The 26670-nt window shown below is 34.2% G+C and overlaps 2 protein-coding genes and 1 long non-coding RNA gene across 4 annotated transcripts; 1 reads left to right on the plus strand and 2 right to left on the minus strand.

Annotated features, from left to right (window-relative positions):
• Positions 1-218: 218 nt before the first annotated feature.
• On the minus strand, positions 219-7167 carry LOC120337785 (uncharacterized). Its single transcript, XM_039405672.2, has 10 exons — positions 6804-7167; positions 6168-6357; positions 5679-5805; positions 4388-4579; positions 3529-3719; positions 3161-3391; positions 2813-2913; positions 2036-2261; positions 1538-1699; positions 219-683 (listed from the first exon to the last, which is right to left on the minus strand). Exons 1-10 carry the CDS (start codon positions 7076-7078, stop codon positions 219-221), a joined length of 2160 nt encoding a protein of 719 aa, XP_039261606.2. The 5' UTR covers positions 7079-7167.
• Positions 7168-10616: 3449 nt separating this feature from the next.
• On the plus strand, positions 10617-12407 carry LOC120337956 (uncharacterized). The gene is made up of 2 exons (XR_013478169.1): positions 10617-11256; positions 11988-12407. It is a non-coding gene; the product is annotated as an uncharacterized LOC120337956 (long non-coding RNA).
• Positions 12408-12820: 413 nt separating this feature from the next.
• LOC120337951 (sodium- and chloride-dependent betaine transporter-like) lies at positions 12821-26632 on the minus strand. 2 transcript variants are annotated; one of them, XM_078117039.1, is made up of 13 exons: positions 26415-26632; positions 25679-25810; positions 18968-19152; positions 18355-18443; positions 18051-18183; positions 17213-17347; positions 16768-16871; positions 16511-16604; positions 15925-16068; positions 15103-15240; positions 14705-14911; positions 14048-14221; positions 12821-13595 (listed from the first exon to the last, which is right to left on the minus strand). In XM_078117039.1, exons 1-13 carry the CDS (start codon positions 26566-26568, stop codon positions 13476-13478), a joined length of 1809 nt encoding a protein of 602 aa, XP_077973165.1. In that variant the 5' UTR covers positions 26569-26632; the 3' UTR covers positions 12821-13475. The 2 variants fall into 2 exon arrangements, with proteins under 2 accessions (XP_077973165.1, XP_077973166.1); XM_078117040.1 differs by lacking the exon at positions 15103-15240.
• Positions 26633-26670: the final 38 nt, after the last annotated feature.

The following is a 26670-nucleotide window of genomic DNA, read 5'->3' on the forward strand; positions in this document are numbered from 1 at the left end:
TTTAATTTGTCAAAATAACGCAGAATGTACATATTAAATACAATTTTATTTACATCGCAATATTTAAAATATCCCGAAGCATGATGATACTTCGATAACTTTGCACAAAAATAGTTCAATATTGTTTTGTTATACTTTGAGTTATCTTAAGAATAGCAAAATTCAAAATGTGTACAGTGATTGATATATGATAATCTAATAACCACATTTAGAACATATCATGTCGGTTTGTTTTGTGATGAGACCTTAACTGATCTTGTGCTTTTGCATATTATTGTATTCCAGAAATTTCCTTTTTTCTTAGTCATGCGAGTATCTTTTGATAAGTCGTTTTCCGTCAGCGTGATTTTTCTTTCAAGAGGTTTCTTGATTTCGGTATTATTTTTCACTTTCTTTGTTCGTCTAAGTGTGTTACGAACATTACTAGTTGCAATTGCGTTTAGTATTTTATTTTGTTTTTCAATTCGTGAAAAGTCTAAATTATTGGTGACTTCAAGCGTTATGTCTTCGTTTGTTAACTCTCGAATGTTTCTTCTCACTGCTATGGACATTTTGGATTTTCCGATTTTCATAGTCTCACCCGCCAAAACATCACGAGCTTCGCGTGGAAGAAGAAACCATCGTAATTCATGAGCCTCGATTACGTTAGTATTTTGTGCTGATTCGTTTTTAATTTCATTGACCTGAAAAAATAAATTATTTTATATGTATTACCCTGTACCTTTACTTTTATTTTGAAGCGTGGTAACAATTGTGTGCATGAAGCGCTGCTGGAGATTATATCAAAGTATAATAAACAAATTAAAGAGCAAGCTGCCGAATTACAGCCGTGATCTAGGCTGTGGACAGAAATCCACTTGCATGAAAAATGCCTAAATGCCCCTGATGAACCAGAATCGTGCGTGTTCGTATCGCATCACAGTTCGAACTTCGAATGCTGCATATATCATTTTTATATACAGTGCAAATAGTTTTATAGATATATGAGTTTGAATCCGAGGTCTTTAAACGTAGAATACAAAACAGTAGTTGTATGTTTCACACTTACCAAATGCCTTGAAGTTAAATTTTTAATCATGCTCATTATGACTTGTAACAAAAATGCCAATGAATTATTATATTGTGCAATTCAAGAGTTCTGCTGCACACCAATTCAAATGTATTTTTGTAAACCGCTTGTCTGAGGAAGTCTAATTTTGGTCAGACGAAACGTTACAAAATTATATTTGTGACAGTGTGCAACATGACTCTTGATTTGTATAGTATGATCATTTTATTTCTGCTACATCATCCTTGCATTTTACGCATACAGATGGATCGACTAGCACAACGGCGTTGAGGAACGGCTGGGAGTTGGTCTCGCGGTACCTCTACTGACAGTAGAATTATTATGAAAAAATAATTTAGCGATGAAGATTATACCGCTGCTGTCCCTACTTGTAATGCATGCAAATGGAATGAATATCTCATACCCTGAATTCAAAATACCAATGTCTTAGATTGATTTAAACGTTTACCACGAGCGGCCTTAAATTACCTCTTCAGCTTTGAGCATTATTGTTTCTGCTTCAGCAAGACATTCTGCACGTGAGGAAGGCAAGTCATTAATATCAATATTGAAACCTCTCAATTTTTCTTCTGCAAGACGTGTCTCGTCCTCCTCCAAATCGACGTCAGCGATATATTTCAATTCATTTTCCTGAATAAATTAATTTTCGTTTTGAAGTAAATCGGGACAACGCACTATTTAATTCAGATTACCTGAAGCTGCATGGCAAAATAAATCAAATAGCAAGAATTCTATAACAACAATAATTTTGACGCGATGGCATCACACTCAAATTGCAATATTGAAAAAACTTTTTTCAAGTAAAATATCAAAAAGTTTTCTACAACTGATACCAATTTTTTATTTGCAGCGACTGAGGAAAGCCCTTATTACGATACATTTTCCCACGCGATAAAAAGTGCAGCTGTTGAGTTTTACATAGGCAAAGGACCTTAATTTTTTTATTTTTCAATATTTGAAGGTCACCTTTTTGTGTCCGATGTGATGCCATTCCCCCGTGTAAGCATCATATTTGTAACTTGGGAGCAGCAGCCATCCATGTTTTGCAATCATTGTCACTGCTTTGATGACATAATCTACGTCTTCGTCAGACATAAAATAAGCAAAATTCAATCTGGTAAAGCCAGGGCGTAATATTTCAAGTTCCGTTCTATCCGACGTTACACCTTTTTCCCCATGTTTTGAGTTTTTCCTGCAAATATATATTTGATGTTAATATTTCATCAATGGATGTGTGGATTTTCAGGGATGTTTATAGTTATGAGATTCCCAGGTAAAACGTCTTATTGAATGGGACAGGCATAAATTGCTCTGGATGGGGAAAATATGTCCCATTGGCAAGTCTAGTGATTTTACATCCAACATTCACACAAAACTGTCACAATTAAAAAAAAATGTTCATTTCAGAGACAGTTATGAAGTTAAACCAAAAAATGAGGTTACTTTTGTGAGCTATATTGTTCCGTTTTTATTGTTCAAATCAAAATTTGCTTTGTGTGCGGATCAAGAATTATTCATCTTTAATCACTTTTATAAATTTTGAATTTTCAAATTGAATTTCGAATTTGAAATACCTAATTATATATTTTAATTACTTTAGTTTATTTATTTATGTTAGAGTATATTTCATCTATTTTAGTTGTTCACTAATGACTTAAGCTTTTACGACTGGTTATTTTAGGTTGGCAAAAAAATTAAAAAAAAAGTTTAATAAAAATATTTTCAAGCAGAATTCATACTCACAAATCTGGGACAAGAATCTTCTCAAATTTGTCGCTGATAGTTTTATTTATTCCAAGAAGGTTGAGCGCATATACTCCTGCACAACCGCATCCTCCTCGAGACTGTAAGAAATACAATATATTATATATAACTCTGTTGTTAAAGAAACCAAGGATCAGCAGCACTATATTTGAAAGATATCTCTAAGTGCGTCATTGTTAACTTGAGACACTTCCATCAATCATTCTTCTACTTTTATTTAGGGATTCCAAATTTAGGAAGGATTTCTTGAAGAAGTAAAAAAACGTAATGCTGAAATTTTTTTGGTACTCTGTAAGATATACATATGTCGGCATAAAAATGCAGTACCTGTATTCCAAATAGGTCATTGAGTAGCGCAGTCACAAAGTTGTAATGTAAGTATAATCTAGAATCCACTTGTCGAATAAGGAAAGAAAAAACAGCAAGTTTGTGCTCCTGCGGCTCAGCAGTTGAATCAAGCATTCCCAATATTTCTATTTCAGGAATATCGTTCCATTCATTTATCGCTTTTTCATATAATTCGTTCTCTCGTGACATTATTGATTCGCTTCCCACGGTCTAAAAACAAGCAACGAGTTTGAGAAATTCCACAGTAAATAATCCGTAACAGAAGCCCATATATATTATGTTGTAACAATATGCATGTCTTCAAAAACGCACAAAAATATTCGAAATTTATGAACAGCCATCTATACCTCTTTCAATTTGAATGCGATTCCAGCTCTTATAGATCCCACTATAGCGGGCGTTCCACCTTCTTCTCGGACTTCAATATCATGTAAATAATGCTGGTGATCTTGAGTAACGAATGATACTGTTCCACCTCCACATCCTGACGGCGCTTTATTTTGATTATTGAAAAGTCGTTTAGATGCGATGAGCAGTCCTGCATGAATATATTTTGATGAATATTTTTCTGAATTAATCGCAGGAACAAAATTGTGATGCTGCGTCGTATAATAGCTTTGTTTACCAATGATGGGATTCAAGCAATTCAGGAACGTTCTTGAAATGACGTGAAAACTAGCGAACCTGTCCTTGTGCTAACAACTGGTGGTATTTTTGGAGAATTCTATGCTTTAGGTATTTATGTAAAAAAGCGTGCCATGTAAATGTATCTTGCTTAGGGGTATACAATAATGAATATGCTTGGAATGGCTTTCTAAAATGATAGAATCTGTTGTCAGTGAGCACGATACAACATAGGGCTTGTTCTTAAAATTTTGTATCCCAACGCTATAGATAAACCTTAACGTTACACAGTGTGTTTTAAATTCGATATAGGAACAAATTCATAGTTCAGTATAATACTTGTCTTTTGAAAGATAAAGATTCGAAAACAAAAGTTGCTTTCACAATAACCTTTAAAATATCTTCATATCCGAATACTCAAAGCAAAATGTATGCGACACACAAAATCAGCGATGCTGTATCGTCGCGATTGTGAAATATTTACCAAACTAGGCAGTACCGTGATAAAAATATCGTTAAACAATAGGCCTTGTTTTGTCCATTATTCGCACATGAATTTTATGTTTCAATTGCATAATTTACCTGGAGCATCCGGGCTGCCAACAAACTTATGCATCGATATAAACACTGCGTCTTTTGAAGCATTGTTTCCATCTAATGACCTTGGATGCATGTTTATATCCATGTATGGACCAGCTGTTGCGTAGTCCCACAGTGACAGGGCGTTGTATTTGTGTAGCAATGCAGAAACTTTTTGTGTGTCGGTTGTTATACCTAAAAGTGATTTGACGTTTCATGATTTTGAATGTGATTTCAATCATCAGCTTTCACCCTTTTTGTGGTTTTGTAGCGGTAAAAACTTTTTTGTCTTGCGTAGAACAGCGTTTTAGTAACCAATTTAGTAACCAATTCAATTTATGTTATGCTATGTTGGAAATTATTCCATTTTAATTCGTGGTTATTTGCCATGACTGTCGCCATTTAAGTAAACGACTATTGAAATACAGAAAATAAAAACAAGACATACAAAATAAATTATGCTTTGAATGGCGAGTAATCCGTGAAATGCAATTGGCTTAACTCTTTCAAGGCGTGACCTAAAATTACGCCCCTGATACATGCTTTCCGATTAGGCATCGGAAAAGGCAACATCATGCACGCTTGCACTGAATAAAATATCGTCCGGAAATTATACGGATTCGAATTACGTACTGGTATGGATGATAATAATATAAATATAATATATATAATTCACAGTATATATATCGATATAGTACCATAATTAGCGATTTTAATGGTCGTCAATCTATCCTATAATTTGTTATTGACATATATACTAATATTGTTATCGTTATTACTAACCACAGCATGATCGTTTGCAAAATTAAAACTAGCCTTCAGACAGAATTCAATGAAAGAATATTCATTCCTTGAAAACTAGAGCAAACATATTGATTCAAGCCTTAAGAAATAAACTTGGTATACCGGATAATTGTGACGTGACACACTTTTTTGCCGACGTCCAAAACAAAATCGTGATAATCCAGAGTGCAACAAAACAAATACTCGGTAAAGCTGTGACGTACTGATACAGCGACGCGTCAGTATAAATTTAACCACCATTTCCTTCATTAACCAAAATGTTATCAGATGCAAAGGGAATAATCAGATAATAAATACGACAATGACGTCATAAACCGTTCTCGTTAAGTCACAGAACGTGAGCAAATTTACCGACTAGGTAAACTTGAATACTTTTTCAATTGAACTAGGCTACTTGACAAATTGAGAATCAAGGCCAGTGATCAAGGCTTTCTCCGTGTATTTTTCAAAACATTATACAAGACTATCAAATTTTAAGGATTATCATTACCTGTAATATTTGAAGCTGCAGAAAATGTTCCTATCATCGGTCTACCTGTGTCTTTCCACAATTTAAGAGCAATTTCTAAATGCTTCAAGTTAACTTTTCCTTCTGCAGTTTCACTGATATTGACGACCTAGCAATATTAATTATGTTTTAGTAACGACCCAGCATGCGCAACCAGCAACTCGCGCTATTTTTAAAACTATTCCATTTCTGATTTCAGCTCCTGACTCCGAGAAGAACAGATTTTGACCACGAAAACGTTGACATATACAGTCTTTTTTTTTTAATTGTCAAGAATGGTCCGACAACCTGATTCTTATTTTGTTTTTTTATCGGCTCGAACTCCTTACCCCGGGAGGTTGTAGAATGCAACTCCACAATCGACTCTAATAAAGCATCCAAAACTCCAGCTCCTAATTCAAAGTGCTGGTAGCTACTAACAATATCTGATAGTAGTTATTATAAAAAAAAATATCATATCAGTTTGCTTACTGTAACATTGTCCCCCATTTCTCTCCATGGTAAGAGATTGGAATGGTGTTCGAAAGGTCCACAGAATATCACAGGAGGTTTGGTTAAATTCAAAACTGAAATCAACTTGTGTACAGCACCAGTTACTCCACTTCCAGTAAATATGACAACATCATCATCCGATGCGCCAACGGCTTGTCGGATAATTTCTCTGAAAATTTTTATTAGATGTGAATAGATCATAAGTTGTGAAGTAAAGTTTGATTGGAAAATTTAGATACTGTATATACATAAATTGATAGTAGTATGAAGTGCACTTTTATATTGGGCATTACTATTGAGATATTTGTAAGCGGGACCAGAATATTTTAACACGAATATGACTTCCGAATTCAGCACTTCGGAACGACGCATCCAGTTGAGCTGGATTAGCCTCCACAATTCATTAGTTTCAGATGATCCCGACATTATAATTATTGCTCGTAACTTTGCCCGGAGATAAATTTCCTTTACTTCAATCATATAGTGATTGTGCGTTAAGTAAATCTATTCTATTAAAAAACTCTCAAAAATCACCCATCTTGCAATTCTAATATGACTGTATATATATCTGTTAGTGTTAAATGGTCCACAAGCCAAAATAGTTGTTTTACTTACTTTGCTTCTCTTCTGAATGACGTAGTTTGTGATGACGTAACTGTGGTCGTTGTGTGGGTATTACCATACATTGGCAAAACTACGGTCTGTATGTAATTTTCAATTGATTTCAGAGCTTTTCCTGAAGCTACGTAGTCACAATACAGTATTTGCCGTGGACCAAAGGGTCCGTGAAACGTTACGTCACGACCGATGATGTCACTATTGATGAAATCCAGTAATTTATTCTTGTTCATTTTTTTTTGAGTCAAGTTCTTGTTGTGATCAGTTTTCATATTGATAATCGTTCCTTCAGTCAGTCAGTTACCACATGGGAAATAATGGCGTCTGAGTGAAAACTTTTTTTGCCTTTTGCTGATTTATTTATTTCCCTTTTTAATTGATGTTTTTAAAAAAATTCTAATGCTGAAAAATTAAATTTTAACACGCTTCAATGCTTTATTGTTTACAATAAGCCTTATTTATCTCAAACAGGTAAAATATGTGTCCACACATGCATTTCCGTATGTGATTAACAAACAAATCTACTATAAATTGAAATGTACATATCAATCAAAAATTTTGCAACTTGTCACTTAACCAAGCGTTATCAAAAGCTGCAAGTTTTTAAACCATTTTATACAATTTTACGCAATACAATATTATACATACTAACAAAGAAAAACTACGTGACAAGATAAATCTTAAGATGAGAGTCTTGTACATTGTCAAAATACTCTATTATGATATGTGAATTCCTCCTAGACATGAACATACATCTCGAAATCACTTACATCTCAAAAGGAAGCAATACACCGTTCGAAAGTCTAATAATTCAGCAATAAAGAATTCAAATCTAAATAATTTTCCTTCTGCATGCTAACTAAACGAATCAATCATTGGAAATGTTGTAACTGCAAATATTTCACCAACCCAAACGTATAAAATTTACGTGAGTACACGAAATACAAATCAGGTCCGAAACTCGCAAAACTTGAGTGAAAAGACGTTCAATTTGTGCGAAACATGTACTATTTTAAATTTAGTCGTTTTATATCATGACGTTATGGCAATAATATAAAGAAGAATTAAAGGTAAACGACGACTCCAAGAATTAACCTTCTATTATCATAGATATATATAGATATTAGCTGCGTGTCTCTTCTATATTTGATTAAGTTTTCTCCGTACGAAAATAAATTTTGTCAAATGTCTTTAATTTTAAAAGAACCTTTCATGGAAAATTGTTGTTATTTAAATACATCATGATTTATATGCTACCCGGAAGAATATTTGGTTATAGATAAACCATTTTATAAGGTCGTTTTGTCTTACATTCATGACATTCTTACGCCGGTGCGTGACCTCGATTAATCTACGTATATACTCTATAGTCTATATATAGAACGTTGAATACACATATTACACAACACGTCATCATCGAACTTTGATTTTAGACATACGATCTATGATTATCAAATATTGGGCCGTTATTGGAGCTACCTTCCCACCCGTTTTGGGATATATAGTCGGTAACAAACGGCTCAATCACAACCTCTCACTGAAGTACTGGAAAACCTGCTGTCTGTGTCCATATAGTCCTTTTACAATTTGCTCGTTCTCCGTGAAAATCACGCGGCATCAAAAGTTCAACTGTCACTCCAATTCAACTGTCACAATATCCACTTTGTTTTATAACCCATGCTATAATACCGAATTAGTTTCAAACAATCCTGGATTCCGGGGAATATATGTATTCATTTTCGTCACAAATACTTATTATAAACATTCCAGTTGAGTACTGATTAAGAGTAAGAATCTCAAGAATACAATTCCGCCAAGCTTCCGCCATAGGTAGAAATGAATCGATGGCATTATTTATCACCATTCAAGCGTGGCCACAAACCAGATGTGATTGCTTATTTCTCTCTATATATACGCATTTAAAACATGTATATTTAAATCAATAACTTTTGCTATTACGTTTTCTTTCTTTTATTGACAAATTTGCATTCAATTCATATATTAACTGGTAGACTTACAGCACCTAATCGAATATTCATTATATATATATATTTGTGAAGGCACGAAAACCAATTTCTGACAACAACAAATTGGCAAGGTATTTATATTTTTAACAGAAGTAAATATAGGAACATTTCATTGGCTGTTAAACATAGTAACGCCACTATCCACCCATATTATTTTTTTTTTCATTTATACATACAAAACTATAGTGACGATTAGTTTAAATATGAATAGTGAATTTGAAGCATGCCTAATGTTAGATTTCCATATCCGAAGTGCGTGACTTATTAGCGTTTATTTTTAGCGCAAGGTTTTTTGAAGATGTCATATACCTCGTTAACTTTAATTTTGACAATACATTGTAAATTTTAAAATATCATTATTCTATTTATTTGTGTTGTTAACGTAGGAATTGGCTTCGGTCTCTCGGCAATTCTTGGTACATGTATGTGATTGAGGTCGAAAGTTTTCAGAGTTCGCGATATCAACACATTGTGCTTGAGCATGGTTACAACGTTAACCCTTCACCACTGGCATGGTTTATGATATAAAATACTACAACATTCAGCCCACGAAATCTCACTGATGAATTCCCTATTCGGAAAGTTGTACCTATGGTAAATTCCCTCTGTAGAATGTTCCACCAAGACAAAATCCAACCATAAATGTTAGCAGGCTCGACTACGCCATACAAAAGTAAAATTGCGATGATTCTCGAATTAAGCAAAACGGAACTCGGGTAATTGGTAGTTTGCATTCAACTTTAATTTAATTAGACTGTCGTGAGTTTGCTACAAATGGCAAAAACAATATATTTCAAGAAAGTGGACCATGTCATTGTTGTTACTAACATATACTTATATATGAGTGGTCAACTGTTGTTTAGTATTATGACATCATAAGTTGACTATTGGTACACGTGTTCGCGGATCACACACGACTAAAACATTAGGTTTGTTACCCACTGAGGGGTGCTTTCATCATAGTGATTTATAGGATCTACTTTACACTTGTGATTATTTACTTTAGTATAAACTATAAGGAATATCCGTTTCGAAAATTGATTGTAAAAGAAATTATGGACCTTCCATCGACCTTTGACCCCGAAAAATTCTTCCTATACTTTACCGTTTAAAATTTTCGAGGCTATTTTAAGAGTGCTTTTGCGAATTGACGCCTGTAAAATGGGGTATCGCATACAATAATCTGCTTTTTAAAAATACCGGTAAAGAATTTTAGCCTAGTCTATCACAGCTATTTCTACACTAATTTTTTATTACTGCAATTAAATTAAAGCTCCTAGGATGACAGAGTGATCATTGAATTATCTGATTTATATTTAAGTTTTCGAAACACAACAGAAAACTAACGAATAGAGTTCAAAAACACGGAAACGAGGTAATGTTTACGACCACGCTTGAAAATCTGTCTGAGTGAGAAAAGTGTCTGAGCGGAGCGGTTACGGCACTTTTGGCATCTTGCTGATTGGCCAATATTCTCCGGCGATACTCAAAGGCCTAACCATGAATCGTATTTCAATGTGTTTTGTGTTAAAAAATGTTCAGAACATCAAGAGAAAGAGTTCTAAATCAAAATCATGCATCGGATATGTAAAAAAACTATCATTCACGTTTTTTTTTCATTTAACCTTTACAATATGCAATCTTTTTGACCATGATCCGAATATGACGGCTTAGTAAGAATTAAAACTGTTGCACAGCTATTGATTGATTGTTTTGGTCATGTCGAGCAGAGGCTCAGCATTGCATAATAACGTTCTTTATAAAGCCGTAATGGTAATGCAAAAAGCTTACTATCGTTTTCTAGCATTTTTAGTAATAATTCAAGTCATTCCCTTCAGTAGATGACGGTTGTAATAATTTGACCTTTTTTTGTAGTAATGTTTTTCATGTTGTATAAATAAAGACAGTAGTTAAATCAGAAGTCACCGAGCAAAAGCCATGGCGAGTGTTTACCAATTATATAGAAAGATTCGTTTCAAGTAGAAAAATTGGGTTTTAGGTCAAAAAGTTAGAGGGATAAATATATATTAAAATAGAATAAAAATAGACTGGCATTTAATGTCTTAGACGATTTTACAATGTTTTAGAATGCCGTACTTCTAATCTTGTGATTTGTGATAAATATACAGACCAGGTAGATACTACTGAGCATATTTTGGATGCATGCGTTTATACCTATCCGCCACACGATAATAGCAGATATGGATTCACTCGATTGTAAAATTGTTATAAAGGACGGTAGACCCATTAAAGAATGTCTGGGTGAAAGCATCGAAAACAGTTTTGAAATCAATTCGCTTCCATTCTTTGGGATACTATTGGTAGCCGTAATATTCAGTTTCTTCATATCCTGTAAGTTGTACTTTTCCTGTCAAAAATCAAAATACAATGGACTTGAAGAGTCGTTCGAGGATAAGACAAAGGTAATTATGAAAGAAGCCTATTCACGATGATATATAATTTGGCAAATATATGCGATATTTAGTATTTATTAGATCTGAATCTATCCAATTTAAATTTGATCGAAGTAGGTGTCGAATTTAGAGTACCGACAAAAGCGATGACCATGTTCATTTTCCATTGAAGTATGTGAATAGGAAGATCATACTCCCTTCAATTAAAATACCTGTGCTAAGATGTACAAATTTAAAACTGGCTGGAACAGGACTTATACTCAAGTATGATTCATAGTATACTTTACTCAAAATTAGTTCCACCAAAAAATATGGCTAAATTTTCATTTTATAAGCCTTCAATATTTGGTTCAAACCTTATTTGAGATTTGTGAAAACCTTTTAAAATCGATTCAGGATTCATTTTGTATCATTACATTGATTAACAAGCTATAACATACCACGATATAACGTAGCTTTGACTTAATTGATTTAAAACGTGCGATCTCGTGTCGTGCAAAGTGTAGCCACTTTGGTGTCGTGCAGCTCATCGAAGCAACAGTCTAACAGTCTAAAAGGCAGATCGATAATCGATGAAAAAATCTTTAATTAATGGTAACATATATACACACACATATATATTAAATTTTGTTAAATTCCGTTTATTGTATATACATATCCTGTAGAACTTTAAATTGTGTCTCCATAATATTTCATATTTTGCATTTACACAACGACATCGCATTGTGACATTTTACTAGGCAGACAAGACCAGGGAAGTTACGAAAAATCCGGATCAATGAATTGAAGAACCCGTGAAGCCGAAAAGCTGTTAACTCTAGGCCTACATACATATATATATATATTTATATATATATAAATATATATATATATATATGGTGTGTGTCAATTTAATATACCATTTTCTATAGTGTGATAAACTGATCGCAGACATTTCGAATCTTTTTTGTTTATACATTCAGTTAAAAATTATACTATTATACTTTTTAAAATCAATATTATTAGTGGATTACTTTGCTAAAGAGTGGGATTTAAATGTTTTCTAATAGTGGTAACTGGTAACTTTTATGCATTTGCTTACGGCTGCTTTCATTGCTTCTATTTTCATTTACTTATTCTTTTCATTACTTCGATTGTTAAATATAAAACCTCCAACACGCTGCTTTCTCGATTAATGAATTTTGAAAGTTTTGTGAAGTTGAAAACGATATCGTTCATGATAACCTGACACCTTTGTGTGGAGCTGCATGTAGAATGGCAGGTTTACTTACGGCTTACACTTAGATATGTCCTAACATCAGAGAGATGGCAAGATGACTTACACACTTGGGATCTGCACTACGCTGTATATGAGTCCTTGTTTGTGGTTTTATGAAAATATATTTCAAGCAATCAGAATATCTATTTGCGAATAATGTAGTGTTGATAACAACACGATAATGTGTTTCCGTGTCCAGCACTTTCTGCTTTCCGGAAAAATAAAATAGCATAAATAATGTTTATTGGGGTTCAATACTTTCGGTAGAAATCTTAGTTTAGCGTCAAATAAGAGTCAAATAAGCACACGATGATGTGGGATTAATTGTCAACCAGTATATTGTAATATATTGATCGAATTGGACTGTTTCAAATACAGATATAGATACTGAAATATACACTTAAATTTTAACACAAATAAATATACAGAATATTCTAGGTATAATTGAAACGTATATAAATGCTGAAAATTATTTGATAGGTAACATTAAATGCTCGGCGAGGGAAAACAGAGTAAGCCATTAGGTGTAAATGAGCCATTATAGGGAGCATGTAATTACAAAGCAATGTGAGTCTAAGAAATGTTAATTCAAAATAACTTGGTCTTGGTAATCAATCCTGGAACTCCTAAAGTGTTATTTCATTAAAAATTTCATATTTGCAGGTGTCTCAATAATGCCGTGCCCCACTTGTCTCACACTTGTTCCAATTGTATGAATCAAAATTTCTATGAGTATCATAACCTACTTCTCAGTCCAGAACTTGGCATGAACGCCATTGCATATGCTTACCTATTACCCATTTGTTCCAGAATTCATATCTACCATAACGTAGAACTATGGGTCGGTCAAGTGCGTGGCAAGTGGGCGCGACGTGACATACTTGATACACAATATCACTTCACGCTCAAAATCCAAAAGAAAAATAATATTAAATTCTGTTGAGAGTATAAATAAGCCAATAAACACTAATCAAGCTTGATCGTCGTTCTGACAGGATAAATTGAGGGACTCTTTCAGTTCAAGTTCTTCGTTGATAAAAATCTCTCTTCTGCTATAAAACTCTTTCGGTACAATAGCCGAACGAAATTTCTGTTAGTACAAATAAAAGGTTGGTTAAGCAGTAGGTTATAAACGAAGAAATTTCCAAATACTTCCAGATACTGGGTATCAAAAAGCATAGATTGAGGTGAAAATCTATTAAACGTACTGACAACGAAGGAGGTGGGTATGCAGAAAAGTTTCAGGCATTCAAAAATTTGACTTGCGGAAAATTTTTTGTGTCAACCCTTAAAATTTCAACAATAAACTCTTAAGTCTGATATCACAAAACTTTTGACCTCACAATTTTCTCTGATCTCAAAGCGTAAATTCAAATCCGGGACATTCGACAATACGACTCCATCTCGTGGTGCAATGCAAATAAAAAACGCCAGGTTCACACTTCATTACAACGTTTAGTGAAATGAATTAGGTTTGCACTTTCTCATCAAATGAAAGTTATTACGACCCCCGGGTGTCCAAATAATAAACGACAAGCTTACCTCCAGAAATGTATTTCCTTTTGCTTTCCACAGCACGAAAATTGCCAAGATTGGAACGCACAATATGGAATTGAGTGCAGTCATCCATCCCAATGCGTTCGCCCAAACGGGATACACGTAGTTTTGGTCGTATTTAAGAGGTTCGTATAATGCTAATGAATTGATCATCAATACCTGAAGAGAAATTACTTAGCCTAATTTAACTGAACATTGATTAACATAGATCCGTCTGTGCAACTGTATCGGATAAATCATAGGAAGTCCATGGAAAGTTCAACCATGTTTTTCCGTGCCTTTACTTTGAAACTTTACCATTCAAGATTTCTGTTGCTTATTTTAATGGAGTTTTCGCATTTTCACTATCTGACAAGCGATTTTAAAATCCCAATGTACTCAATAATATAATTAACAAGCTGTCACTAAAAAAATGTGAATTATTTACTCGATTTCTTATTTTAACCACCTCAAACCTAAATATGGATTTAATATTGGTAGAATTGGCCAGGATACTTGGTGTATATATTATTATATTTATATATAAAATTGGAAAACACAAGAACTCAAATAAATAAGAAAGTTAATAAGAGCTATAAGAAGACATCCATCGTGCGATATGCAATTGCATTTTTTCTTTCTTATCAGTTGGATATATCTTACCAAGCTTGCAAATGGTCCAATGTACTTCCATGTAATTTTCATCCACAATCGGGGTACATTAAATCCGATCATACGTTTTATATTATCAAGCATTTTGTCTCCTCCATATAGCCAACCAATAGAGATCATCTCAATGAATGCCATGAAATACAAGCACCATCCACTGACCGAGTATGAGTTGAAAATGTTCAATACGTATTTTCCACCCTGAATGCATAAAAATATTATTTCACGAATGAATATGACTATAGAATACCACAAAATAATAATTGTCAATTTAATTGAACAATATTTGTTCAAAGTTTGTTCTATAATATAATCACAAAATATCAGAAATATTTTAAATAGCTTGATAAACGCAATTTTCTATAACATTTGATATGAAATTAGACCATCACCCGTGTAGTCATGGGAAGTCCGACAAGGTACATTATTACGGCTACGATTGCGATCATCATCTCATTTGAATATTTCTTTCGGAACAATTGTGGAAAAATGTCTCTCACACATGACATGAATGTTTCTTGAAAGACGAACTATAAAGTAATAAAAACGTTTTAAAGTGAAACAGGAGACCAATGTCGGGCGTCATAAAAATGTATTCCATATTAATAAAAAAAAATGTTTGGTGAAAAATCGTTAGGAAACACAAATCAAACTAACAGCCTTACAGGAAGTTGAAAATTGAAATTCAATTTATTCATCACTGACGGAGAAAAAAGATTTTCCCACAGTAATTTATCAAAACAATTTAATTCGTTTCCCATTATCGATAGGTATTCAATCTTAGCGATAAGCGTGTGAATTCGACGCATCTAATCAGCAAACATTATTAAATAAAACAGAATTGTTCAGGGTTTGATGAAATAGTCCTTTGTAAAATTTCCTTGTATCAAACTTTTTCCCCGACAGTGCTTACTTGAATTGCCAAAGTCAAATTTTAAATAGCATGTAGCCAACTGAGAAATTCGAATCGACAATGTAATTAGAATTGACTCTTGAGACGCCAGTGTTTGCCCGCAAACTCTTCTTTATACTTGTTAATCACTAGCGAGATCTTCAAAGATCGTCCGTAACTTTATTCAGTACTTTACTTATAAGAGAGTAGGAATTCCTAAAAAAGCATTAGAAATTTAATCCTTTCTAGATGAGAAATACGATATATTGTATCAAAACAATACTATACATCCTAAAGCAGTAAATTACGAATAGACACTAACCAAACTATCGTATCCCAAGAATATCAATGTGAGAAAAAATAATACAATCCAAAACTGAGGCAGTGGAAGCAAGGAGAGCGCTGTGGGATATGCAACAAATACTAGTCCTGGTCCAGATTCAGCAACTTCAGCGACGGTCGTGTTCTGCTCAAAAATACCAAAAAATAGTCTAGCTTCGAAGGATATATTTCATATTATTCATCAAGTACCTTTAGGTGTGATGATAAGATGAAGATGCTTGCTGCATTAATATTGAATGACCCAATGGAGAAAATTTGATTCGTGGAAACAATCAAAGCATAATCCAGGTAAATATGCAACAAACCACATTCAATGAAGAGGCAAAGAATATTATATAGTCAATCTCACTTTGTCTGGAACTGATTCTCTTTTGAATCAAACTCGTTAACATTAGGTTTCCTGTCAAACCTATATTGCTCCATAACAATATAAGAACGGGAAATAGTATTACATATGACAAAATCAACACAACGGTCATATTTACTAATATATGTCACTACCCAAGTTACAATATCATGACACGATTCAAAAAAGTTTATTACTAATATCAAAAAGCAGTACTGACCTTCGTGTGAGCCAAAAATCCTAGTACTGAAAAAATGGCAAATCCTGATATAAAACTTGCCCCCGCATTTGCTACTGTCAATATTATGGAGTCTCTGTAAAAATGAATTTTCCTTGTGAATTAGTAAATGAATGTAACCAAATTATCTTAATATAATCAACAATGACATTTTAATTTTTAAAAGTTATAACAACATTTCACCATAATTCTAAAATTAGCATTCAGTCCATAAACGCCATTGTATTACGAATTCAAACCTGAAAAAGTTATGATTATATTTATTGTAAGCGCTGAGAGTTGTAAGTCCTCCAGTACACGTTCCGAGAGAATATAGAACTTGAGAAGCTGCATCCATCCAGAGCTGAAACAAATTTTGATAAGTAAATAAAATGAATAATATTTTTTAATATTCAATTCCTCACTCTTTAGTAGAAAAGATCAATCAGTTTTAAAAAAAAAAAACCAACCACCTACAGGCATGTAATAGTAATCTTTTAATAAGTGATGCAATACTACAACTAGACATAAGCAAAATTCATGCCGACAGTATTCCCAAGGAGCCCATATCTTGTATGATATACTTTTAAATGTATTTAAATGGAGATCGCAAAGCTGCAAAAATTGTCGTACACTGATGTCAATTCCACAAAAAAAATTTCTTCATTATTTGCATTGTCAAAAGTTCTCAAATGAGCGTTCTACCTCCATCTTTGTCAGGCTGGTGATGTCTGGCTTGAGATAAACTTTTATTCCGTCCAGCGCTCCTTCCAAAGTTACACCACGAATACACACTATGATAATCATAGCCAGCGGTAGGGTGGCTGTGACATAGACAATCTGAAAATGGAAATATGAAATATTTAAAAGTGTTGATAAATATATTATATTGGCGGGAAAACTGAAGCTTTGTACAAATATAGTCAGAATTCTAACGTAATTCCACGTATAACATTATTTATGTAAAGCGATCGCGACATAAAACTCGAATAAAAAAACAACTAGGTTGCCTCTATCGAAGTATATGTACATATGAGAAAGAATCACACTCTGTCCCGCTCTCAGTTTGTAATTAGAAATCCAAAATAGCAAGCTTGAGAATGTGGAATGCCAGCATATCAATTAAATGAAGATAAACCTTCCGATCAATGGCGCTTCTCTACTCCATCTTCGTTGCAAATTCTTCTTGATTGTCATATACTGAAAATCACTCATCTATGTTTTAGAGGAGAGTGAGTAGGTGGTGAAATACTTAGTTTAAACCCCACCAACTCTCAATGTACTGAAGCTATTTGAATGATGTTTTATACAACTAGGATGAAACGCAATTTTTTACTTTTTTCAATCATGGGTTCCGAATATTAAACGAAGCCTATATGTATGTTTACTGCATTGTAAATTTAATTTGAATATGCGATTGCAAAAATCTGAGTTAAGGATATTCATACAACCATTCATAATGTATTTTGTGGTGTGCTGATTACAAGCTCGAAACCGGAATCGATTTATAATACTCAACTCTAAATAGACTATGAAAAACTACCTTGCTCGTCCATCCTATCCCTTTCCAAATTGCAAAATATGTTATAATCCAAATGACAGTGAAGCAAATAAGTAATTCAGGTTTAATTCCTCCGAGTTCATTGATGTCAGACGTTGTTTCAAGAATATGGTTTCTGAGTAAATTCAAAACAAAATTTAAGTTGTACTTGTAAAATTTTTCAAGTAATAAAATTCCATAATCACTTGCTATAAGAATATTGCTAGTAAATCAACCATTTGATTATCCGAATAATATCAGAGTAACTGGCAATATTTATTCAAATAGTAATTTAAAAACTACTTACTTCCAAAATTCTTCAACTGACGAAACGTATGTGAAGTTACGGTACAAAATTTGAGAGCTTGTGTTGGATGAAAGATGATCAGTCGAATTCTTTTTAAGTGTAAAAATAAAGATTAATATAAAATAGTTTTGTCTCTGTTCTCACAATGTAACGTCAGGAATCTGTTCTAACTCTTCCGGAATGACGCGGACTTGAGTTTTAATCAGTAAAGACAAATTTGCTCAAAAATAATGTTCCTACATCATCCTTGTTGTGAATCAGATGGCACCGTTTCTACGTTTGTACGTAAGTTTGCTTTACGAATGAACAAAATTAATCCCCAACGAAAAGATGTGTGAAAGAGTCGCATGCTATCGCCAACTCGCTAAGACCTATGTTGAGATTTACTGATGCTACGTAAGTCCCATATATTTGATTAGGTTTCCATACCCTGCACTAATAATTTTCAGCTTCGCGGATTTCTGCCGAATAAGGGTTCCAATTAGTGACTCAGGTAACTATGATCCCAAACTGACTCGCTTGATTTGTCATGTTGAGATTGTGAAAATGTTTAGAACGGTTACGTGAACGACAAATATAAAAGTACAAAGTAGTTCAGTTAGATTTGACTCACCTTGGAAAAGTCGGCTGCAATTTGTGACAAGGGCAGACATTTGACAGAGTTCCATTGGTTATTACATGTTGTCCATGGCATAGAAGCAGAAAAACTAGCGACGAGCCATCTTAGTGACCATGCCAAAAGCATTGGATAATATACATTGCAGTAGAATATAAGAAACACCACAGCATATCCAATTCCTAGAAAAAAATTTTAAAATATATTCAGCTTTCATAACAGGAAATGTGAGGTCTGCATGATGGAATCCATTTCAAACTTCATCGCCACAACAAACCGAGACCAAGATTAATTCAACAAATAATAATAATAATTCCACGTATAAATACCATGTCCGCGTTAAAAATTGCTCCACAAAACGAAATTTTCATCGAACACGAAGTAGCTCAACAGATCGTTTTCATAAATTTTTATTGTGTTTGCTGTTGAGGAAAAACTGAAGAACCAAATTCCCAGTAGTTAAAATTGTGACTCCTGGCGTTTACAGCTCACATGAAGTGGTAATCGTTTGCAAATTTTTAAAAGTCAACCATGCAGAAATCTACTGTTAATTAGTGTGGTCCGTTGATAAACGCACTTATAGCGTTCTGTCTTTTTTTTTTTTTTTTGAACAATATGCTAATTTTATTGGGCGTTGCATTTGACAAACGCCGCAGTGGGTTTAAATACACATCAATATTTTAAAATAATATCGTTGCATTATTAAGATTGACAGTAAACTTAGCAAACCGAGGTTGAATTGCTTGATCTCCGTGTTGACCTATTGTCTGTCGTAACATATTTTCAAGTGGAGTAACGCATACTAGGGTTTTTTTTCCTCAAATCACATAGACTTTATGAGAGTTTTTTTGTTACTTTATTTTTATAGTCTTTTTGTTACATTGTCGGTATATAGATTATCAGCTTATGGATATTTTGTACAAAACCTTCGCGACTAGGGAAAAAAATGTGAGATGTAAGAGAAAAAATTTCACGTTTCATAGGAGTTGAGTTTGGGTCAGAAATTTGAAAATTAGAATTTCCAGCGCAATCTGCGTTCCTAGTTCTCATCCTAACTGATAATTACATTTTTTTTTATTTCAAGCTGCGGCGGTTTTTATTTTTTGTTAGGGGCTTAGTACAAAAGATCCCAGAATATTATATATATGTGCTGTGATAATCATATTCCATTGCCTATTCAAAGTGCAGATCAGCGGTTCCCAAAGTGGGCGAAAACGCCCCCTTGGGGGCGCTGACGGCGATTTGAGCAATTGGGGGGCGCTTTCCGTCAAACTGGGCGATTGGAGGGCGCTGACATCAATACGGGATGCTCGCAAGAAGTTTGATAATTTATGTCATTCACTGCTATGTTTCGGTTCAAACTAGTTTGCTTGTGATTTCGGTGTTGGAAATTTCTTGCTTAAGCAGCATATTTAACTGATTTATATTAAAAACAGTATTACACAGCGTGATCCCATAGAAAATCGGAACCATCAATTTCTCGATTACTTCTACGAAATGGAGTGGAATAGTTAATTTTGTCTACACTTGAACTTCTGTTTGCGTATGTTTGTACCCAAAAGTGTCGGAGAATCTAGGACAAAAATCTAGGTTTTGCACACAATTTCTGTTGATGTTCCAAATGCTCTTCTCGACATTGAAAAAAAATTGCATTATTTTTGCAACATTGTCAATCACTCTTCTTCGGTTTATTCTCTATTTTATTTCTGCAATTGCAGCCTTGAGTTCACCAATCGTTTAAGGATTGCCCTTCGAACACCCTACATATCAGAATCTGAGAGGTTCCATTCCGTTAATTAAGGTGCCCACTGGATGCCATTGCTGACTTTTCTTTCAGGGAAGCAAGCGTCTTATTTGATGTATGAGGGGTCATGCTGGAACCACTGCTGGTCACCTCTATCAATCCCTCAAATCATGTCCAGATTTTTCTCGGCACAACCACGTAATGTTCTGTATTCACCGTTTGAATTCTTTAATTTCCATGTCCTAACAGCGAAAGGTGCGCTTTGGCCGAAAACTAAGTGCGTGGTTGAAAATTTTGCGAAACTTCCAAGTATAATCATACGCAAACAAAAGTTCAAGCGCAAATAATATTAAGTAATTTTTTTGGAGATGGTTATAAATTTTTGGTTTCCGTTTTCTAGAAAAACCCTGAATTTCCAGACGCGAAAATGCACCACTACCACTGAGTTTATACTTTCAAACCCATGTTCATAGGGATTTGTTCAAAGAGAATTGTTTTAAAACAATTGTTTTAAATCAATTTTTTTTTTGCCCGTTTTGTTCAAAATGGCTGTACTATTTGATTTTTTTGTATTAAATAGGTTGAAGAAAAATGGATGTAAAAACTTGCCTAGCGCTTCTTATTTGCAATAAATCTTTCAAAATGCCACAAATATCGATAAAGGCTCATGCACACCTTCTCAAGCTGTAGTTCGGTGGTTGGCGCAGTAAGACGCAACCGATAAGCCATTACGTGAACGACCCTGCTGCGATGAAACCACGTTGCGAAAATTGAAATGCGATCGAGTAAATGAGTTTGTATAACCTTGAAAAACTCACTTTAACCTTAAAAAACAAAGTATGTTGAGCATAAATTTACCGTAACAATGACTTCATTTTATGAGAAAAACGTCAATACATGACCTCGAAATCCATATTATGGCGTCATAACAGATTAGTTGTGGCGTCTTTGCATCAGAGGACTCTTACAATTACCATAGGCTAGGTTAGGGTGTCTCATCTTTCATATCAGTAGATAACCGCCGATATAAGCATATTCTTCATTATCACAACCCACTCGTTTTTCACTTGATCGAATTGCTTTTGTAGTAGGCTCGTGAGCTAATTTTCATGATTTTTCTTACTCAAAACAAATGTACGCAGTAGTGGTAAACTAAAAATAAAAAATTTCACTTACATTTTTGAAATTATAATTCCGGCTGCGTGTGCAGCTGCCAGAATGCAACGTTTTGGCGTAGTTTCGCGGCGATGCAAGGGGTATCTCAATAAAAAATACAGAAAATTTTTGATTTAAACAAGCCCATGTTTTGTAATACGATGTTTTTTTTAGAATTGATAAAAAACAAAACCCTAATGTTCAGTCTTTTAGTGTTCCATCTTTTTGGCAACAGAATCAATTTGAAATATCCTCACGTGTGAGACCCGTCAAAAGTTTTTTAATTGCTCTTGCCAGCTCATTCATGGTAGAGCGTGTATTTAGTGTAGTGACCGCACTTTTACGTATCAAGAGAGATTCTGTCGACAGTGTCAGACGAGACTCAAGACTGTTTTTAACTGAAATGAAGCCAGATATTATCAAGCTGGTTGTATTTCACTAGGCTCAACCTTCACAGTATACTAATGATAAATGGAGAATACAGTTGCTTCGACTTTTTTGTTAGGCGGGCGTTTGTTAGTTAAAAAGTCGTCCAAGGTGGCGCTGGCAGAAAAAAGTTTGGGAAGCACTGGTGTAGATGGTGACTACTGCAGAATTCGCAGTGATGATCTGTATGATGGTCTTATATGAATCCCCTAAGCATGGAACAAGAAAAAACTCTGGATCAAATTTGTACAACTAAACCGTTCTGATTTCCCCCATGGAACCTAAATAAGGCCGCTAATTAGAAGCGATCCTTTCTGCCTAAAATTCATGTTGAATTCCATGCAAATTCCAGTTCTATTGCCCGAAACAACAACACCAGACGCAGTTTATCAAATCTATTATTTAGTTATTTCTATTATATACTGGTCTATGGCATACCATGCGATTGCAAGTTTTATATCATAATATAATTCATCATATCAATAAATATTTGATTGTTTGATTGATATTCATCGTTTGATGTCTCGTGTTATTTGCATTGCGTTGACTTTGAAAGGCAGTTTTGTCATTCCCGATTGATGAAAATTACTTCAGAACGACGCGACTTGATATTCGACTGCTTCTAAGGTGGGACTTGATTTGCAACTGAGGTTTGGATGTTTTGAATATTTAGATAACGGATTATGTGTAAGCCGCCTTTGCCTCCGGCCATGTTAATGTTAAAAGAGTTGTATGATTTAATTTTTATTTTACCGCCGGTGAACTTGCGGTTTAATTAAAGAGCTCGGGGTGAAACGCAGTTACTTTCCACTCAGTTCGTTCAGCATCGTTTGATGATGTTGTTTTGGGCATTGTAATATATGCAGAAGAATCATGCTAAATCAGCTATGATGGCGAGGTACGTGAACTCTAAAGTATAAATATTACCTGTGGTTATTCATAATATTATTTTATTGGTTTTCAGAATTTAGAGTGTGTGCATTCAGATGGAATGCGTAATCCATTTGCATTCCATGAATTCATTCTTCTGTCTGAACACTGCTATGAACACTGAACAATGCGTCACGCTAATAACCGAACAGCATAAGTCATTTTTGGCGATTTTGAATTTTTTTTATAAAATAGGTATTTATGTAATGCTGCGCACCTGTCTGTTAACTCAGATTTTATTTTAGGAATTCCGAAACCCACAAAAATGGAGATTTAGTATGACATGCGCATTTGTGCAATTGTTTCGTCATAATGAATTCTCATTGTTATCACATGACTATTGTGACGTCACAAAGGCTAAATAACCTCAGAGACGTATTTTCGAGTTTTTGCATCTCGGATTCTAGCTTAGCGCGTATTAATTTGAATTTATACTACAGTATAGGAAGGCGTGCACTTGTGATATTCACTGTCCGAGTCCAATTCACCTTGATTGGCTTTTATATTGGGTGCATTGCTGTTTTATTCTATATATTTAATCTTAGTCTTAATTCGCTTGGTGTGCAGAACGTGTTATATTTATGAAATATATATTTTTAAACATGAAAAATAATGTAATTGAAACTGATTGGCTATTTTGGGGATTAGACATTGTAGATACTGAGAAGTACATTCGTTTTTGGAAGGTATAGTTTTCAGGACTGGTGCATATAGTAAAGTTGCAAAATTGCGTATGTCGCCAAGTCATTGACACATTTGTGCCTAAGTTACAGTTCGCTATTATGACGTCATTTAACTGCTTCATACAAATTGACTTAAATCCGGCTACGATCAAAAAATTGAACCATGGCAAATTATTGACTCTCAATGGCATGACAATATCATTAGGAAGTTTTTTACGTTTTTCTCAAAACTGCTGAAAATGACTTACGCAATTCGGTTATTAGCGTGACGCACTGGTGTTTGATTTGCCAATTCAACCAAATTTTCCGCCTAATTTGTGTTACTCCTGCAATTTGGAGAATGGTTGGTATAAATTTAACGCTCCTGCGGCTTTCTTATCTTGGCATGCGATAGAAGGAATTTATTCTGTAAATTTCCATTGCATAAGCTTATATGGCTTTGTTTACGTTAAAACATTTTGTTGCGCTTAAAGAAGTTTTCGTGCAGCGCGTATATTTATTGATCATATTGAAATGCCAATCAATAAGCATACCATTACAAAAATATATTTCAAATTCGGAACGAACTGCAACTTTCTATATTGTACAGCAGGGGTTTTGTTTTCTATCCCCTTCGAATTTATCACAAATCAACATATATCATTCGCATCATAACACTTTCAATACGAAAAAAAACTAAGATCTTCACAATGACGTATAAGATCAAGATATATTATGCATATAGAACGTAAGATATCACCGCGGTCGTTATTTTGCACAACGTATTGCTCGGCACGTTACAGTTTACGTGCAAGAGGACAGATAGAATTTATTTAAAATATCACAAGATTGCATGATAACTAGTGAAGGTTAGCATTCTCGCGAGACCCTGTAGTTCTTCATTTGATCGCGCCCATAACTTTCTTCTTTTTGACATGAATATGAGAATAATACCCTTTGTGATCAAGTTATTTAAAAAAAAATAATATTATTTTCTGAAATACCTTGATCACAAAATTTCTGTAATTCGACTGGTGGTAATTATATTCATGAATATAAAGGTTCTTATACGATTTTATAGAACTTCAAGACAGTAACCGCCTTGAAAGGTTGTGATATCTCAGACGATCATATTGTTGAATTAAAACGATCGCTGATCTTGATATTTTAAGATGCCAAAACAGACTCAAAAATTGTGTGGCACATCTTGTTAAGTGTTATGAAAACGCTCGCCGCCACACCTCTGATTACCCAGCGTGGGTTTGCAATTTCAAATCCCGTAGGGATAATTATATGCTAGCGAGAAGATTTTAGCACTTCTCGAATACATATGGTGGTTCACGTAACCGCTCGTCGGATGTAGTTTCCTCTACAATCAAGTCCATGTATCTGAAACAAATAGCGAACCGAACGATAGCCGATAGCCGAAGCCGTGATTCGCCATAGGATTAGGCCATATTATCGGTTTTTTTCTTTCTCCCCCGGGCTGATTATGTTAATCTTATCCTAATTGTACAGTATTGGATCGCTTCTTAGACACGCCCACTTCTTTCAATCAAAACATAGTTTCCACGGAAATCATTATGTTGTTTCGGTATCTTTTTTGCAAATTAATTAAAAAGCTAGTTCTTATCTCTAATAAAATTACAGGAAAATGCTTTCATTCCAAACATAAATTGGCCTATCTAAAAAAGTTGCTATTTAGGCGGCATATTGAGGACTTGACTTAAGCGAGGTTCTGAAAAATGATTTGCAGTTTAAGTAGTAATATTGAGATATTCACTTACTTACCTTTTGTCAGTGGAATAATATGCCAAGATTTAAATGAGCTCTGACCAGTCAATTGTCCTAGAGCAGCCTCCAGAATTATCAGAGGGTAAATAATCACAATAATAAACACCCAGTATGCGATCAAAAATGCACCTAAATAAAATAATGAAAAAAGGTTAGACATCAAATATTGAACACAAATCGATATCAAAAGTTATATTCTTCATCAACCAAGTATAATTGTATTTGCTGTAGAATTACCAATATTCTTGCGCATAACACTAGATAAGGATTCATTGAAGATTGAATAAACAGGGTAGTTTATATGCATAGGGAGAATATAGGATTTCAAAATAGGCAAAGGAATAAAAATAACGAAAAAGTTTGGGAAGCAATGCAATAATCTGAAAAGAATCTGTATAAAATCGTTCGTAACTGTAGTCAATATTGGTCAAGAAGTATTTGTTTTCACGTTAGAATCCTAATCACTTTACTTCAAACTTCAAACCACTTACTTCAAATATCAATCACCCGGAAGTCAACAGGGCAAAAACTAAGACCTAAATCATATTTATCTTTAGGCCATGTTTCATATCAAACAATCGCGAAAAAGTGTCATCCACATAAACACCGAGATGTAGGCTAGACCAACCATTGCCTCGACTTAATAAATTCACTGAATACAAGATGACAACGTTACCCTGCCTATATAATTATAACAAAGTCAACTAAGTCAACTCTGCAGTGCAATTCTCACCTCCGCCATTCTTGTAGCATAGATACGGGAACCTCCATACATTTCCAAGGCCAATCATGAGTCCCAGTAAGCTGAATAAGTAGTCGAAATGTTTTTTCCAGGTGATAACTCTTTTTTCGGCGCTTCCATCTTTGCCATTCAACTGTTTGCCCATTTCGTAAGTAGTTTGTTAGCTGTGGCAGAACAGACAACCGCAGTCACAAATATTTAGAATGATTATTTCTACAATAAAATGAAAGCAACATAATGAAAATAA

Source organism: Styela clava, chromosome 10 (genome assembly GCF_964204865.1).
Source record: "Styela clava chromosome 10, kaStyClav1.hap1.2, whole genome shotgun sequence".
Classification (NCBI taxonomy): Eukaryota; Metazoa; Chordata; class Ascidiacea; order Stolidobranchia; family Styelidae; genus Styela; species Styela clava.

Bases quoted from the DNA above. Each gene is read 5' to 3' on its own strand.
- LOC120337785 (XM_039405672.2), bottom strand. From the start codon at position 7,078: ATGAAAACTGATCACAACAAGAACTTGACTCAAAAAAAAATGAACAAG. The intron at 4,580-5,678 runs GTAATGATAATC...AATCACTTTTAG, and splicing joins TGCAGCTTCAAATATTACAG to GTATAACAACCGACACACAA. The intron at 2,914-3,160 runs GTACTGCATTTT...TATTTCTTACAG, and splicing joins ATGACCTATTTGGAATACAG to TCTCGAGGAGGATGCGGTTG.
- LOC120337951 (XM_078117039.1), bottom strand. From the start codon at position 26,568: ATGGGCAAACAGTTGAATGGCAAAGATGGAAGCGCCGAAAAAAGAGTT. The intron at 18,444-18,967 runs GTGAGTCAAATC...ACACTTAAAAAG, and splicing joins TTGCAGCCGACTTTTCCAAG to AATTCGACTGATCATCTTTC. The intron at 16,069-16,510 runs GTCAGTACTGCT...ATTTTTGAGCAG, and splicing joins GATTTTTGGCTCACACGAAG to AACACGACCGTCGCTGAAGT.